The 18,980-nt window shown below is 37.1% G+C and overlaps 1 protein-coding gene across 7 annotated transcripts in view; it reads right to left on the bottom strand.

The window, feature by feature from the left end:
- Nucleotides 1–18,972, bottom strand: part of LOC106051354 (sarcolemmal membrane-associated protein-like) — a 60,886-nt gene extending 41,914 nt beyond the window's left edge. For 6 of the 7 annotated variants that reach the window (XM_056027800.1, XM_056027799.1, XM_056027802.1 and 3 more), the window contains exons 1-4: nucleotides 18,833–18,972; nucleotides 17,191–17,409; nucleotides 8,249–8,405; nucleotides 4,981–5,047 (exon numbers count right to left, since the gene is read on the bottom strand). In XM_056027800.1, coding sequence (XP_055883775.1) covers nucleotides 4,981–5,047; nucleotides 8,249–8,405; nucleotides 17,191–17,409; nucleotides 18,833–18,835 — 446 coding nt within the window. In that variant the 5' untranslated portion in view covers nucleotides 18,836–18,972. Of the gene's footprint in view, nucleotides 1–3,690; nucleotides 4,358–4,980; nucleotides 5,048–8,248; nucleotides 8,406–17,190; nucleotides 17,410–18,832 lie in introns of those variants that run through there. The other variant, XM_056027804.1, reaches the window with a different exon arrangement.
- Between the last annotated feature and the right edge of the window lie 8 nt (nucleotides 18,973–18,980).

The following is an 18,980-nucleotide window of genomic DNA, read 5'->3' on the forward strand; positions in this document are numbered from 1 at the left end:
GTTCATCAGTGACACGGGGTGACATAACATTTTGTACAGGTCATTTAGACCTTGCCTTTACCGTAACATTCAAGAAGGGACAAACATTAAACATACCAGGAGCTCATAGAACTGGACACAAAAAAAAATAAATACAAGTAATTTATAATCAATAAAAGTTCTTTTGGTGTAAAAACGTATTTGTCTATGAGTTCAGGAACTAAACTACAACACTACAAGCATTGCAATATTTGTCTATGAGTTCAGGAACTAAACCACAACTCTACAAGCATTGCAATATTTGTCTGAGTTCAGGAACTAAACTACAACACTACAAGCATTGCAATATGTGTCTATGAGTTCAGGAACTAAACCACAACTCTACAAGCATCGCAATATTTGTTTATGAGTTCAGGAACTAAAATACAACACTACAAGCATTGCAATATTTGGACTTGTCAAACACATTGAGAAAATGACTGCAGTGATTATTATAGAAATGTTTTACTATTCAAAATTCAAAAGTTTAAAAAAAAAAAAAAAAAAAGTATAAATAACACAAATAGTCCCTTAAATAAAGACTTTTGGTGGGTGGGCGGGAAAAGAGTCTGCTCTATAGCCTAGAATAGGAAAAGGTTTAAATACCATCAATCAATTATGACCTGTTATTTAAATCACGTAATTAGCAGAATAGCAAGATACTATGTTGCAGGTGAGGTTGAAATAGTAGAATTCACATAACAACATAAACTTTATGACGTTAAATGATTGTGTGAAGTAGTAGCAAGAATTCAGCAAAATACAATAAACTAATGAGCTTTGATCAATTTCCTGTAGTCTTCACTAATGGGCTTTACTGAAATTCTAAGATATATGTAAATGAACGACTGTTATATATATATATATATATATTTAATAAGAGATTTTTGGTTAGTTTTTTTTTTTCTTTCCAAACAAAATTGCTAACAATTCCATAATACAATCGATTAAATAGAAACAGACAGTGAACACAAAGTCTATTAGCGAGCAATTCCGTTATCAACTGAAACTGCACATTAAGTACTGCTGTAGATCTTGGGACATAAAAACCTAACCTACCAAAAAATACTGAAATAGGTCCGGACTTAATGAAGACCACACCTTACAATGTAGAAACATAAAAGTTTCTAAGTATTAGGCCCCCAACCCTCACCCTTTTCATGTCACTTCCCCAAATGCAAAAGCAGGAAAGTAAGTCGATGTCTTCAACCTCATCTTCACTTGATTCGGTCACGTGTTAGATAGACAAGAAGGGAAATCTAGTTAGTCAATATTTTGTTTCAATGCAAAGAAGAGCTTCACTTTGATCTGGTGGGGCGGGAAGGGAGAACAAGAACCTAGCATAAGGATGATGAAACCTAAAGCTGTGCAACAGGTAGCACCAGCTTCTCAGTCTGGCACACATCTTCTCACGGTGGCGCTGACAGGGAGGGAACTAATGTTAGTCTATAGAATATCAGACAAAGACAACCTAGTGGTGCTGCAAAGAGATGTAGAGACACCCCCCCCCACCCCCTCAAATCCTTCTTTTTTTCTTTTTCACCCTGACGGCATGTCGAAGTCTGCGTGAGTCACCGAGGACGAAACAAAGGGTACCAAGGTACCCCCCACCTACAAGTGACTTAATGTACATTCAACTTTTGTCTGACACATACAAACAAAACCGTTGGACGAACTTTGGGCCAGAGCTTGTGTTTGAAATGTCCAGGATTAGAATCGCAACCACTAAAATTCTATCAAGATTCTGACACTGCAATGGGGGGGGGGGGAGGCACCAAAAAGTATGTTAGTGGGTCAGGAGGAGACAGTATGTGTGACGACTGACCAGATGCATAAAACAATAGATAAATCAATTCTTAGATGACATGGTTAAACAGACCCCCCCCCCCGCAGGACAATGGCTTTGTCTGCATCAAATGTGGGAAAATGTGCAGGTCAACGAGGGTTTGCATGGCCATGTGAAACACTGCACTCATCCTTAATCTTTGGAATAAGGGACATTGCCATAAAATGCCATTCATTCATGGGACAGAGTGGTCAAAAGATTCAGCCCTCCTCTATCTTAAAGTCGCACTGGAGTGATGAGTTGTGATTGTTCATTGTTTTACTTGAAGTGCCAGAGTTCAGCGTCGGCGTTACCATTACCGTTACCCCAGCTGGAAAAAAAAAGTAAAAGCAATTGATGACGCGCTGGACCCATACCACCATAGTTAACAGTCAGGAAGAGTACGTACTTAGAATCTTCAAGAGGGTTTTTTTCTTTCTTTAAGGGGATCTATTCATGACTTTCCTTTTTATCAGACTTCCACCTCCCCCCCCCCACACACACACATTTGTCTCCTGTAGGCGAAGTGATTCTAATAAGCAACTAAAAAAAAAAGTTTGATCCGCTAAAATTAGACCAAAATAAAATCCTGTGAGGTGTTCATTTTAAAACATGTCACTTTGCTGCTATTGTTCAAATCAAACTAGACTTGATGCGCTATGAATTGTTTATACAACAAAAGTCTCCATTGATATTTATTTCAACTAAACAAGTATTATGGCTGGGACACAAGGGACGGGAAACGTCGGGTAACTTCCTGGACGATGATAGTGCTTAAACAGCGGTTCTCAACCTTTTATGCTCGGCGACCCCTTTTTACAAACCCCCACTTAGCCGCGACCCCCCCCCCCGCACACACACACACACAGCAATGGAAGAATAGACAATAACAATCCTTTTTTTTTCAATGGTCTTTGGCGACCCCTGGCAAACCGTCAATTGACCCCCTAGGGGGGTCGCGACCCACAGGTTGAGAACCCCTGGCTTAAGAGATGACAAATTAAATTCAAACTAGACACTAGGCATTCGCTGGTAAAAATAAGACAGAAATAATTACGACTACGTTATCCCCTGTCTTGATGAAGATCAATGACATTCCAAAGGTTAGATCTATGCCTTCACAATTGATTACATCTCCCGTTATATCTTGTCGTGCCCTCATTAGCCGCTGATAATAAGCCGCTAATATCCCTTCCGATGGGCTGTCCTAATACTATTGACCCCCACTTCCTCGCCTGGGGATAACTGGCACGATCAGCCCCCCCCCCCCCCCGGCTCTAGACCTGGGACACGATGAGTTGGAGAAAGGAGGGCGAATGTCACTTCAGGACAAACGAAAATATCGAAGACGCGCGCTCTGTATGGGAATGAGTAGCCCGTGTTTACCACCACTACTCACACTCACTTGTATGTGGGAATACAAGAGAGGTGGCTAGGGAGAAATGGGTGATAACAATGTGTACACGGCGCGGGTCAAAGGTTATTTGATATCCAACACTATGATAACAGCATGCTTTGTTCAGGTCTATGGAACATCATGAGAGGTTCTGATAAAGAAAGGTCTTTTATATCAATCAACTAGGTCCGAGGAATAAGAAACATTAAAACTAAGATACTGTACAAAATAAGATAAGATACGAGATAATTTTTATTGGTCCAATCAAATGGAAATTCAGTTTGACTACAATTGACCATGTATTAAACTGTAAATGCAGGAGTATTTATACCCTTACAGATGATATACTCCCGTGATGTCAGTGTTAAATACTGTATTCGTGTGTTATAATACCCAACAAGCAAACATTCTAGAACTTTGATACCATGCTTAGATTTGGAAGACACCTCACCTCTTGGAACCGTCGGACTGACCCAGTGGCCATTCAGGACACAGTTTCATAACCATGCATCCCATGACCAAAAGGTCAGTTACGATGGTTGTATCTGTTGGTACAATTTATTTGGTATCACTCAGCCGTTACTTCTGTGAATTTGCGAGAATTTTTTTTTTCTCACCAGAGTCTCCATTAGTTAGACCAAATACTTGATGGTTTGAATGGACGTTAGTTTTAGATGGACCACCCTCTACTTCGATGGAATGTCCCGTTCAATTTGCAATTCCCAGCAATGATAGCAACTTGTTCACACGCGATGAGGGATCGCATAGCCCTTACACTACGTCACGAGTCCCATTCACAAATCAGATCTGGTCTCCCAATACAAGTTGACGGATCAACATTTGTGCACTGCTGAGACCCAAGCTCGGCGAAACATGTCACGCGATGCATTAGCGCTACATCCATCGTGTCCACCCAACATATCAACGCTTTTTTTTTAGCGAGAATCAGGTTTGTTTCATACACTGTTAACCAGCAAGCGTGTGCGTCATACTTGGCAACAACGTCCATATGTATCCAACACCCTGGTCAGTTAGAAAGAACTTTACTATCACCCGAAAGTGGTCCACTTATTCCACGAAAGTAAGCGAAGAGGCACAGCCCCAGAACAACAATGCTGTCCAGACTCCCGGTACGAAAGTGTTAAAACAAGAAACACGCAGGGGAAAACTTCTAGCCCCTGATGTAAAGTATGGTTAAAACAGCAATTACTTAGAGGTTAGTTGCGCTGGTGGAGCTGGTTAGATGCCCGAATAATTAACTCTAATTACCGACCGAGTCACAGCAGCTGAACACTAAGAATTGTTTATTGGAAATGTTCATTTACAAAAAGTGAACAATAAGAAAATGAGGGGTTGGATTGGTGTGGGATGTTATTTTTTTTAATTCAACAGAAATTAATAAATTCATGTATTTAACATACAATAAGAAAATGAGGGGTTGGATTGGTGTGGGATGTTATTTTTTTTAATTCAACAGAAATTAATAAATTCATGTATTTAACATACAATCTATGCGCCGTACAGTTGCAGAAACATTCTATACATATATTGACAATAAAAATACTGAGTTGAGGAATGCGTGTGAAAAGGAAGGTGCGGTGTTACGATGAATATAATCAAAAATGAAACTGAATGGGGATGTATGGTGATGTTTTGCGTTCGATGCATGTTAGTGTTAGCGTCATTTTATTAGTGTCGATGTGGCAATGACCACTGAAAAGGTAAACAGTCAAGTACTTACGCTGGCTTGGCTTCTCTACCATCGGGGTGGTACAGTGTGATGGTGGCGATGATACATCCATGAGTGACTGCAATGGAAAGTACCAGAAGAGGCTGTTAGCACACAAACCAAAATGTCTTTAAGTGTGGAACATACACACAACAAATGAGCCATTGTAGTGACATGTGTCCATGAAAGAGGCTAAATGCAATGACTGGGCTATTCAAGAGAACACGCCAAGAAAAGACAATCCACTTTAAGATAAACCGATTTCCTTTTTTTTTTTAAATTAACCCAGGCCACATGTAAATGTATGCGACCCTCCCACCTCTTCCTGTTTATTTTTTCGGCCAAGGGAACAAAAAAAAACGGGGGGGAAAAGTACACGCATGTCTGTCAATGACCTTGTAAATACTGGGAACTGAGGGAACATGTTTCCTTAAAACTTCTTCTCCTAGCTATGGAATCTATTTTAGGAAACAGTGATTCTAACATTATTAGCATCATCGCTAGTCTAAATTCCAAAGTTCTAGCCACAGGGTTTCTCAACAACATTTGTTTACTTCATTTATTATTAGACTTGGACTCAAGCATCTCAAGATTTGCTTCACAGAAATCCATTGAGAAACACGTTTCAACATTTCATGAGACAATCTTCCAAGCACAAGCTATAAACAGGGCGCCAATTCAAGAGTTGGAAGAATCCCATTTTCCTTTTTGAACAAATCGGGGTACATTTGCTCAATGTATTATTGTTTAGATTGATGAAATATGTTGTTAAAAAGTCTCAAGGTAAAACAAGTTCAAGACCTCTGAGAAATGATTGCGTACAGAAGATTGTTCAGCATCGTAAATGTTACGAAATAGAACTCCACCTCCCCCCCCCTGGTTGTTTCCTTTATCAAACTCACAACAGTCACAAATAATTGCTTAATAATGTCAGAAAGATGGCACACATTTTTGTTAGAGGCTGCATTTAAAACATAGCTTCGTGCTGTTTGGTGATCCAAACAGACCAGTGAAGGGAGTTTGGTGGAAATGAGTTGATTGACAAGTCCTCAGAGGGCACAAGAACTCTTGATGGTCACGAGATAGTGCTGAGTGTCGTGCTGTGGCCAGGTAAGTATGCTAAGTGTCGTGCTGTGGCCAGGTAAGTATGCTAAGTGTCATGCTGTGGCCAGGTAAGTACAACGCTAAAGCTAGCGGGATGGAAGTGTCAAACAAAAAAAAAAAAGGTATACACTGGCAGAGCAGGATGTTTACATCACGTGGGAGGATCAGAAACACAAGAGTTGCATAGTAATTACTTCCGACACGTCTCTCCTTATAACGCATTCTGTTTCAATGGAATAGCAAAACTTGGAAATAGCTTACATGTAAAATAAGGAAACAACGTCTGCAGCTTCAAAACACACAGAAACAGATGTAAACGTGTAACTGGGAATCAGGACAACGAAATGGCCGACAAAGAACGCACTGTAGTGTGGATTGGATTGATCCAAGAGTGGCGGCTCTGACTGAGCAAAGAAAACATTCCGTAAGGTGGATTGCTATGTACTACTTCATCGGTACGACCAAACGGTTGGAGCACAAAAAAAAATGTAAAGACTTTATTGAATGAGGCGTGCGATCATTGTCATTTCTTATGAAGTTATTTAGAGTTCACATTTTAGTAGAGTGAGTGGGGCGCATGCGCGACTACTTTAATCTACTTCCGATTTTGTGTGTGTGTGTGTGTGTGTGTCGAGGGGGTGACGGGAAATTGAGGAAACACAATGTGGAGAAGTACATGTTTACTTCCATCAGATCGCTACTTTATAAAAAAAGTGTACCTATAACAGTAGCAGCTGGAATGACTAAAAACCAGATGTGTATATGAGGACTAATTTGAAACAGATTTTACACTATTTGACGGGCAAAGAGTATGGTCTTTAAAATGTGGCCGGTGTATTGGAAGTTCCAACACAACAAGATAAACCCCGGGATAAATCAACGGCAGCAGCCGGTGTGTGATGTTAGTAGCACAAAGATCTACCAAACTTGTCATTTTACAGGTTGAATGAAAGAAATGGGTTAATTTGATCTTTACAATATATTAATAAACATCTGTTTGATATTTAAATTTTTAAAAAAAGTAATAAGCTATTTGCATACAGATCTAGTGCTTTATTCTTAGAAAAGAGTTAATGACTTTTTACATTCAGAGCTTGCACATAACTTGGATGAGGGACGAGGTACATGGGTAAAAGTAAAGTTCCCCTTTCACACCTTGTGGTCTGTAGGGCAGATGATGTCAAGGTCATCTGTTTCTGAGCATTACGGTTAACGAGGGTATCATGTGGCCAGCACAACCACCAACCGCCTTTACTTTTCCCTAACTAATGTCAGGTGCCCATTAGAGCTGGGTGGACTCAGGGGCGCTCGAAGATCCCGAAATTAAAAATCCCAGTTTTCACCAGGATTCAAACCCCCGGTTTGGAAGCCAAACCTTTTACCGCTCAGCCACCGCGCCTCCACAAGGGGTAGTAGGGAACAATAATTGGTTTCTTACATGGTTGACAACTATTTGACTATTTCCTTTAAAGAATGAATTGAAAAGCCTCGAACAGGTTCCTATCAAACAACGAGGCCAAAACTAAGTGGCCAGATCAAGTTTTACGCGTGCTGGGGTGAACTACTAGAGAGGCAGCGGAAGTCTCCCCGTGAATGACCGTACACATAGTTGGTACTTCAAAGTGTTGGAGGCAAGAAGCTCTTGGGCCCACTTAGAAATAGCGTGACCCGTATATTGAGCGCAACCCTCACACCAGTTGTAAGACAGAGGCCAACACGTTTCTTTATCTACCTTATCGTCACCATGAACAAAATAGTTCTCACACGAACTTTGCTAAACCTGAGAGTAGGCTGTGATCAATCTATAAGCATACTGGAGCTTCTCTAGTCACTGAATGAAATGAAAGCGATCCTTGTTTTATCTATTATAAAGTAGTCGAATGTTAAACTTAATTTCAACCGTGTTATATATTTCTTCCAAACAATCTGGATGAATCCAGAAATAGGAACCTCTCAAAACTTCTTTAAAAAAAAACTTTTAAAATATAAAAGCCAAACTAGGAACAATGTCATTCCTGAAGAGCGATACCATACAGCAATATGTTTAGAACACCAGTGTGTTTTATGATGCGAGGATGGAGGATGGTGGACGCAAACAATGCATGTTCTGCTCAAATCCCCCGAGACTGTACCACCAGACCCCCCCCCCTTTCACCTCGATCTACGTGTTACTTACTTTTCTCTCCTCGCCTGTTGTTCTCCATGACCTCCACCCCAAACTGTATGAGATCCCCTGAGTAAATCTCCCGTGCCGGACTCTCCTCGCCTCCCTTGCACAGCCGCTGGTTGTTGATAAAAGTCCCATTGCTACTCTTGGTGTCTTGTAAATAAAACTGCAAAGTAGGACACACAAAATAGAATCATCAAATTGTGTAGAGAGATGAGCAGCGATCAGCACTGTTGAATTCAATTTAAACAATAAGAACATTTTTGCTTTGTTTTTTTTTTACACGCACACACACAAATCTTAATTCTAGCCAAAGCAAAAGGCTGTGAAGAATGTAGAGAGACTACATATATATATTGTACCTAAACTTTCAAAACTTTTTTTTTCTCTAGTCTGAAATTAAAAAAAAACTTTTTTTTCTAAATTTGTTCTTCAGTTAAAAACCCACCATTGACACCCCCTCCCAATCCTTGCAATATAACACTGTGATTCAAAAGTCAATTTTCAGAAGAAGAAGGGGGGAGAAAAAAAGATACTTTTCCATTTATGACCTAATAAGTTACTGCTGAGCATGACTCATATTCCATTATTCATCCCAAACAATGTCATCTGTACTTGAGTTAAACTAAATGTGTGTGGTACGGTTAAACGCTTCACATAGACTTAAAAGTCACACAGCCATTCTATCGATTTTTATACATGGAAATCAATTAGTTACAATTAGCCTCTCTTTCCATTGCAATCAACCCAGATACAAAGAGCAATGCCAAACATTTCAATTGAAAAGAGGAATGCCAACCTGAAACTTGGTAACAAACTTTGTAAGCGGTGACGCAAGACAGACCAGCAGACAACGGAATGCGAGGGTCTCAACCAGTGAACAAACAGACCGGGCGTTGGGAAAGACGGTTGAAATGTGGAGATTATCTGTTCAATGTAACCAGTCAGGTAGCTGCTTCTTTTAGATATGGACAGCTGTAGCTAGGTCAACCATTGCATTAAAAACATTAACCTGAAGAGATTCTGCACTGGACAGGACGTGGTTGTTTTTTTTTAGATCAATGTTAGATAGAGTCACGTGATATCTGTACTGCCCTCCACATCCCACTCACCCCCCAGCCAAAAATAAAAATGAGAGATTACCGAAGCAGGATATTTAATAGATTTATCTCGTGCATTACCAACCGATTTTTAAATCATTCTAATACAAGATAATTAGCAACCCAATTAAGACACCGAAAAGAGAATCTAAATCGACCACAGGCGGACAATGGTTATATCTGCGTTGGTTGTGACAAAATGTGTAGGTCGCATCTGGTGCTGCGTGGCCACGTGAAATACTGCACTCCTCGGACTCCAAGACAAGCCTTTTTAACTCTTTCTCTCCAAAATTATTTACCACATTCTGGTGGAATCAACGCTGGTATCGTCAGTTAGGAGAGAAAGAGTTAAGACACCGATAATCCATTCCAATTAAATGTTTATCCAACTAGACTCAACTATTAAAATGAGAGACGTGACATGCAGAAATTGGGTTTCAAGACAATGGAATGTCATCTTCCCAAGATGTACAAAACATGTGAACAGGTCAGCTAAACACGGCGGTGGCTTAGGCATTGTTACAGGTATAGCCGTTTAGCCTGTTTGTTTGTTTATAATTCATCGAGAAAAATGTGTAACGCAGCAAGAAAAAAAACACAATACTTTTAGATGAATGATCTTTCTTATATTAGATTTGAAAAGAATGTCAGCTTCACACTGAAACTTCAAATAACACAGAACAAACAAAATAGCATACCAGGAATGGTGTACTGTTATTGAAAACAACGTGTTCTACACACATCAACAGCTTTGTCATGAAAGGCTATTCCATAGTACAGGGGTTCTCAACCTGTGGGTCGCGCCCCCCTTGGGGGTCGATTGACGATTAGCCAGGGGTCGCCTAAGACCATCGAAAAAATGGATTGCTATTGTCTATTCTTCTTTTGCTGTATGTACATTTTCTTGTAGGAAAGAGTGGGTGGACACTGGACTCGATCTCGAAAACGGCTCTAACGATTTTCCTAGAATTTCGACAGTTTACGGTAGATCTTTGCGGAAAAAAAAAAACGCAGCTATTTAGCCACACGGGGAAAACTCTGGTTTGACCGTCTTTTTTTTTTTTCTTCAAAATATGATAATCTTTTAAATTAAATTTGGTCTAGAGGTTTACACATTATATATGTCAGAGGGTATGTATGTATTGATCAAAGAGTTAAATAAAAAATATGGGCGTTCGGGAACCTTTAGCTCACCATATTCTTAGTAGTCTGGATCTATAGGTAAATCACCAAACTAGAATCTTGTATACTAATCTATACCATATATCTAGATCCAGTGACCTAGTCTGCTTGCTCTCATATTAATGCTGCCATGTCTGGATCTGGATCGCCAAACTAGAATTCTATATACTCTGAGTAGATTTATACAAGCGCTTAAATATTTTACGTGGGGGAAGGGCGTTGAGACCGAGTATAAATGCTCCTTTTTTTAAAAACTATATCATTCATTAGTTATTAAGAGCAAAGGAATCACTCTTACAAAAATATATCAGCTTTACAAAGGAGGCCTGGTCTTTTAAAAAAGTCTTTTATTTTTAGGTTATTTGTTACAATGAATATTTCAGAAAGTTTTCTTCCTTCTTTTTCACCTTAAAGTAAGCACAAAGCAAATGTGTATTTCTCAGCCCCACCCCCCACCCCCGACCTGTCAATGACGAGTAACCTAGTTAAGAAACACCAGACTAAAACAGGATGAGATAATATGGTGAAAACAAACAGACAAACAGAACATTTAGGCAACTTAGAACATCCTTCTTTCTCATGGATTTGTGAGCTGGTCGGGGTTGAATGAAATAGATACATGTTGAGCATGTACGAAGTCCTATCATTTATATACAAAGAACGTGAAAGAGCTCTCGCTAAAAGGAGGCCAATAAGTGGAGAAAGAAGCGCAGAAAATACACTAGATCTAGATCTAACTATTACAAGATATTTCTGGTCTCATATGATGTGCTTTATACTCTCTAGTTCAATTTTTTTTTTAAATGGATATTTTTTTAGTGTAGTGAAATAAGGGTTTGGAAAGGGAGGGGGGGGGGTGGAGAATGACAGGTTTATGCTTATAACATTCTAGTGTGCATGGAAATCTGTTTCTTTGTGTGAGTATCATAGCGTGAGTGTGATTTGAGGGAGGAAATGAGAAAAAAAAAAGTTCAATCAAGACACCACAGGGATTCAGGGGGGAAGCACTGATAAAAACTTGATTGACTGACACACCCTTTTAGGGGGATTATAAATATTAGTTTCAAAATGTTTGCAAACATGTTTGTTTAATAACGTCGCATTATGGTCATTATTTCGTGTTGGTGTAAATCCTGCACTGGTCTGCTAACCATCCATTGCCGAGCTCAGACACTCTTTGTTCTCAAAACAAATATAATGATTACTTGAAATAAGAAAAGGGGGGAAATTATCATTTCTAATGTTCTTTCACATTTAGAGTTCATTCGATTTGTATCGCAGTTTTTTTTTTAACAACGCTCTTAAAGCACTGCCAAACTTTCCCCTCAACATTAACCCTGCATCTGCTCCACTGTCTTGGTTTTCACACTCATAAGACTTCCTGTAAACACAAACTTCTTCGGGCGTGTGGGGACTGTTGTGCTTAAACACGCAAACACGTCCATTCATTGAGGGGACGTTACTCTTTAGGGAAGCGATCTGTCTTATCGGGTATGACATTTAGAGACACACACACACAAAAGTTCTCTTTATGAACAAAGGTCCCTAAGGACAGGCAATGTACTAGTCACCCGTTTCTGTAACCAACCATTTTGTTTTCACTGGTGTCACGTGACCAGCATGAAGCGCAATGGTCTTGCATTCCTTTAATGAAGAGTAAACATCAGATAAAAAAAGAGGAATGCCTCAAAATTATGACATTAAAACACAAGAACCGTCAGTTGGACACGTGACACAAATCTTTTCCACAGAGCTGCCAGGTCACCGAAACAAACAAAACTCAAACCAGACAAATTTAGTTTTAAAACTCACTATAGCATAGTCGACTTTTCTAAAAGGGGTTCAAATCAACAACTTTTTAAAAATGAAATACATAGACTATGAACACTTCGTACACTGGATACACAAGATATCCAGGCCATGTATAAGTTATTCGCTTGGGTAAGACGGTGCCCCAAATGGGTGCTTCGTGAGACAATGCTATGTCTTCCTGAAAATAACGTCCGTTTTTGTTCTTGGAACTACTTCGAACTATTGAAAGTTACTTTGGTGCTGCCAAAAAGGCAGACATTTAGGAGGAAAATTGTGAAACAAGTTTGGCAACCACTGGTTCAAGAGTAGCAACTTGGAACATGAGCACACAAGAAATACAACAGACAATCACTGACATTTGACGGCCTGTTGGCTTCCTATACCCAGAGGTGTAGTGATCTACAATTTACAGGTCGTTCCCCCTCTTTCTCTCCTTGAGTTAGTTGCAACGTGTTGCAGGGGGGAAAGGAATACTAAATTAAGCCTCCACAGGGCAGACCAACCTACTGGTAACTGTACTAAGTACCCGACCACTACTATTACACTTTATTGAGAATGTGTACGATATGAATTCAAATCAGACCAACCTACTGGTAACTGTACTAAATACCCGACCACTTCTCATACACTTTATTGAGAATGTGTACGATATGTATTCAAATATGGTGATATAGATTCATAATGCCGATTTGGCCCAATCCTAACTCCTTTCTTGTCAATTGCCCAATCGTCATGTAACATTATGAGAAGTGAGAAGGGGAAAGTGTCGGACCCACCATGGAGGTACAAAAGAAAAAAAGGAGAAAATAGAGATCATGATGTAATAACGAGGACAGGTTCCAACTTGGGAAAACTTCCAGCAATGTTGGACTGTTACAAAACAGAACTACTAGACGCCTGCCACTGAAAGACACGGAATGAAGCATTCAGTTGAATGGAAACTGGTTGAGATGCAATTCCATTTTTGTTTCTACTGTGTTTCAATCGTTGGATAATATTAGCTGCATTAATTAAGAACAGCATTGAGGTTAATTAATAAAAAAAATAATAAACTTTTGACTACAACCTTTGGAAGCAACTTTCCAATCTGATAAAAGATTAAATTGATAATTTTAAGTTATTGAAAATATTGTTTATTCTTTGCATACAACACATCTTAAAAATAGAGGGCATTTTTATTATCCACTACTTGCACAGATCACTCCTACAATCACAGTGTCAAATTGTTGCATGTTATAATTGATAAATGTTTCTAGAATCAATAGCTTAGCTTTAAAGATTTTTTTTTTTTGTTAGCTTTCCCTAGTTAATAAATAATCTGTTTGAAGCTAGTACATGAAAAAAAAAAGTACATGGAGGTCTCCTTGAAAAGTATCAATATTATATATATATAACATTGTTGCATGTTATAATTGATAAACTTTTCTAGAATCAATAGCTTAGCTTAGATTTTTTTTATTTGTTAGCTTTCCCTAGTTAATAAATATTCTGTGTGAAGCTAGTACATGAAAAAAAAAGTACATAGAGGTCTCCTTGAAAAGTATCAATATTACATTAAAGGGTCTTGCCTTTGATACTTAGTAGTTGGGACACCAGATGCTGGTGAGTGAACACTGGCAATATATATAATTATATACAATGTTAATTCAATTGGTATAACCATCAGGCCTTTGACCTTGCCCTTGTCAGAAATCAAAAATTGTTTTGGCCAAGAAGTTAATATGACACTTAATAGGCTAATTATTTGATATACTAATCTAGAATCAGATATAGGATAATTTAGCTGACAAGGGTAAAGCAAGGTGACATCTACATACTAAAACAAAGTAAGATCACAAGTCAAAACAAGCCTAGACACACAAACACACAAAAACTGGAATGAACGGGAGAGAAGAAAGAGAACAAATAAAATAATATCTCACAAAAAAAATAATAATGTCATTACTAAGCTAATCAAAGACAACTACAATACATGATTAATATGAGAAAAGAATAGATGATTTCTGTTGAAGAATTGAAGCAGATGGTTGGCAAGGATGATGGACAGAAAGATCTCTGTAATTTTGTGTCAAAACATTTAGAAAATCTAACATAAAAAATGTGCTTCTTGACTTAAGAATACATTGTAGTGTGGTGATTATATTTATTTTTATTTAGCAAATCAGGTAACATGGCTGATGAAGCACTACAGAGAAATATATTGTTGTATCTGTCCTGAAGTATGGGTCATCATATAGTCATCACATGGTCGACTCAATTAAATTATCTGTGTACTAAACAGTTACATAAACACACATTGGTGTAAATATTGACCAGTCACTACCATAAAACTTGACTAAGTCAAAAATACTTCTTGGCAGCCTCCCATGACAACCAAATCGTATTGTAAATATTTCATGGAGTTTTTAACAAATACATAGAGATAAATTAGGATTGAAAATGTAGAGTAGTATATATGAGTTGTTGTTACTAAAAAAAAAAAAGAAAGGTAAAATGTTTTATAAATATCTTATTGTTGGCTTCACAATATCATCCCAATTTCAATGTCATTTGACAGTCACTGAATTTTTAATGATGCACTTTTAACACTATGGAATTTCTCTGTGTGTTGGTGTTATAAATGCTTTTTTTTTTTTCAAAAGCATGAAAAGCTAACAGGTTAATAAGCAAGCTGTAACATTTTATTGCTAAAAAAACGTTTTGTGAAAGTAGTCTGTTTAAATTATTGATTATTAAAACAACTCATTTTATGAAACTATTGACATCAGTAATGATTTAGCACTTTCATTCAAATAATACAATTTTTACACTGAAAAGAATTGTTGTAATTCAACAAACTGTAGCTTTATGAATATAAAAAAAAATAAAAAATATTTCAATGCCAATCATTGAGCTAGGTGTATTTAGAGATATAAAACTAGAAATAAATATTTAAGGTGGATATAGCTACGTGGGAATGTATGGCTGTATTGAAATAGCAAATCATGAACAAACACACAGACATCATTCTATCAAGTAACATTTACTTTTACAACACAAAAAGACGTTTCCTTCCATGAGATTAATAACAAGCTAATAACGATGAAATTGTTCACCATTTAACTTTTAAAAAAAAAAATAAATGCTCCATTCAATTTTATTCCCCTAACTAATACAGTTCCGTTTAATGTACAATCTATGAAGAAAATGCAGGAGTTAAGAAAACTAGCCAATATGGATTGAGAAATGTGTTGCAGCTTCACATAGAATAATGATATTGTAATAGAATAAAAAATTTCAAGGCCTGGAAAAGAGGTACCCTATTTCAGGGCCAACAGTTAACAATGTTGCTTTGAGGTCAACACACTCTCCCCAATGATGTGATATACCTGTTAAGACCTGTGGTTACAGTAACAACACAAATTAACTGAATAAAAATACTAAACTTTAACCCACTTAAACAAAAACCCCAGGAGAGAAGAAAAAGGACAATTTTGTCAAACCAACAGAGACAAGAATGTACACTTTCCCTATTCTGTTCAACACAATATCTTATTAAATTCAAATTGTTAATGGAAAGCACTATGGAAACTCTAACATTAGGGCTAAATACAAATCTTCTTATTTGTGGACAAGATAGAACACTAGACAGAAACAGAGTAAGAACTAGCAGACTTGGCGTTGGGCATTGACAATGTATATCAATTGCATGCATGTCAACTATACAACTTCTTCACTTTCAGTCTCATTTAAGCCAATTGAGCAAAGTCCTGCCCAAGTCCTAGATACAACCATGGTAAATGTTTGAGTTGAAGATATTGCTCAAGCATACTAATTTAGAGGTGTGGCTGAGAGGCAGAAACCGCTTGGCTACAAATCAAGGAGTTCCAGTTCAAATCCCAAATCAAGCTGAGTTGCGCTTTCTGAGCACATAAAGGCAGCATGGAAACTTTCTCCCAGATATCCCCCCAGTTCCCCACCTAACAGATCCACAAAAGAGATTGGACCATAAAGAACTGAGCATAAAAGATGTACTACACAAAAGCTGCTACCCTGGACGAAGATTCTAACTTGGCTCTTAATAATTTGTGTTATCACAACACTTTTTGTCTATGTCACAAACTTGGCTCTTTATTATGTGTTATCAAAACACTTTTTATCAATGTGACAAACTTGGCTCTTTATTATGTGTTATCAAAACACTTTTTATCAATGTCACAAACTTGGCTCTTTATTTTGTGTTTTCACAACACTTTTTATCAATGTTACAAACTTTGTTTTCTGTTATCACAATACTTTTTGTTTATGTCACAGCATATATATATATATATATATTATATATATATATATACTCACTGCAGGGATGACACTAATTTTCAAGCAAACCCCTGAATTCAACCTCTCAATTTTAATAAACCCTCAAACTTTGAATGTGCTGGCTAAAAATTTCTGAGTTTAAAACTTTGCGAAGAAACACTTTAAGAGTAAAAATGACATAGATACTATTTAATCTGTATACCAGTAATTTCGTACATACATTGTTGTACTAATCAAATGAAAGAACACCTTAGACACCCACACATCCATAGAAATTGTATAAAATTTAGTTTCTAAATAAAGAAATACAATGAGACAGATATATGCCAACAACCAAATTTTTTTCCTTCATTAAATTTCATAATATTAAAGCTAACTATTCTAACTGTAATACTTATTTTCTCAGTATCACTTTAATTTTTAATTAATTAATATTTTTAAATCACAGCTTTTCCCCAGTAGTGTGGAAATTCTGTCACTCAGACACCGTGTCAGAATTCCATTGACATAGCAACATTTTTAATTGTTCTAATTTTCAGTAAAAAAATAAATATTACTGACCTTTCCAGTCTCATACCAAAGCATTGCATGATGTCTTGAAAGTACCTTGCAGTCAAATATTCCATTATTAGAAGATGGTCGAGCGCGAGCAACTGATCGACCAATTTTTACTGCTTCATGTAAAGAGATTTGTCTCTCCTGGAATGGGTGCGAGTTTGGACGACATGACAAAATTGCCAGTGCCGACATAGTTGGACGAATTTTTTCCTCCCCTTCCACCTGAAATATTTAACAAAATGCAAATTTAGAAGTTAATACTTTTTCTGTTAAAATATGAAAAGTAATTTTTTAAAGTTCAGCCGGGCAATACAATTTCATTGAAAAATAAAATTAGGAAATTAGAATTTAAGAGAAACACTAGTCTATATTTACTATTAGTTTTTTCATTTCTTTTGGATAGAGTGCAATGGTTTTTTGTGAGTTTGTTCTCCCACTCTTGGCGAGTGTGTCAGCCTTCTCATTTTCTTCAGTTCTATACGTGCTGTTATCCATTGATTCCATTGAATAACAGTTTTTTTTTGCTGTTGTTGTTGAGCTTGAGAATGCTGACCATGTCCTTCAAAACTGTTCTCTTTACCATCATGAGGCCCATACAAGACATTGGCCCCAAAAGAAAGAAAAACTGAAAACTATAGGGAGAGTTCCTGGATTTGGAAACCACTGTGCAGTTCATCTCATATATTGGTCTAGTAGTCTAGTCATCTGAACGCTCCAACATAAAAATGAGAATGAGGAAGAAGAACTAGTCTATTCTATAGACTATCTATATAGAGTAGTAAAAAGTAGTAGTATAGAGATCTAGACTAGATTCTTCTAGATCTAGACTCTAGATGATAGATCTAATCTAATTCTAACTATTCACTAATTAGACTCTATAATTCAGTCTCTAGATTATATTCCTATTCCACTAATGAGTCTAATGTCTACTCTAAAACTAACAGTCTAAGTGACTAGTTTAGAGGTCTACTCTAGACTACTAGAATAGATCTAGATCTATATAGTATATATAGTCTAACAGTTAGAAACACTGAAATTGTCTGAAACTAACAGTAGTACTACTAGTGACACTAGTCTAGTACTAACACTAACTCTAACACTTCAACTCGGTTTTTGAGTTTTAATTTAAATTTTAAGTGACCAGTCCAGTAATTGAATGATCCAATCAGTCCAATCTAATCTATTTCCAACTCTAACTCTTAACTTAAACCAACTTTGAACTAACCAAGACTCAAGACTTCAAGTCTAAGTTTAAATTATTAAAATAAATCTAAGTTAACTAAGTTTAGTAACAAAATAGTGAAATACTTTCAAATAATGATTATAATGATTTAAATGAATAGACTAGACTTGACTAGTGACTAGATGTAGATCTGCTAGATCTAGTCAATCTAGATCTAGATTCTACTAACTATAACTATACGACTATAATAGTCACTATAGAGTATAGACTAACTATAGAGTTAGACTCTTGAGTGAGTGACTCTTAGTTTAGTCTTACTCTACTTCTACGCTTCTGGTTAATCTTATCTTAAAGTATAGCTATAGGATCTAGAATCTAAAATCCATCTCAATCATTCACCAAAAGTAGATTATAGATTAATCTAGATTCTAGATCTAGATCTATGTTTGTAAAGTAACTTACCATTTTTTTTTGCCCTACATTTTCTTCCTTTTCTACGAGACGGCCATTTTGTTAGAATCTTTACTCTCTGGCTCTTTAAAATAATTAGAATCTACCTTAAAAGTCCAACAAATCAATTAATATGAAAAAAATGCTATTTAACAAAATT

The sequence above is a fragment of the Biomphalaria glabrata genome, chromosome 4, assembly GCF_947242115.1.
Source record: "Biomphalaria glabrata chromosome 4, xgBioGlab47.1, whole genome shotgun sequence".
NCBI lineage: Eukaryota > Metazoa > Mollusca > Gastropoda > Planorbidae > Biomphalaria > Biomphalaria glabrata.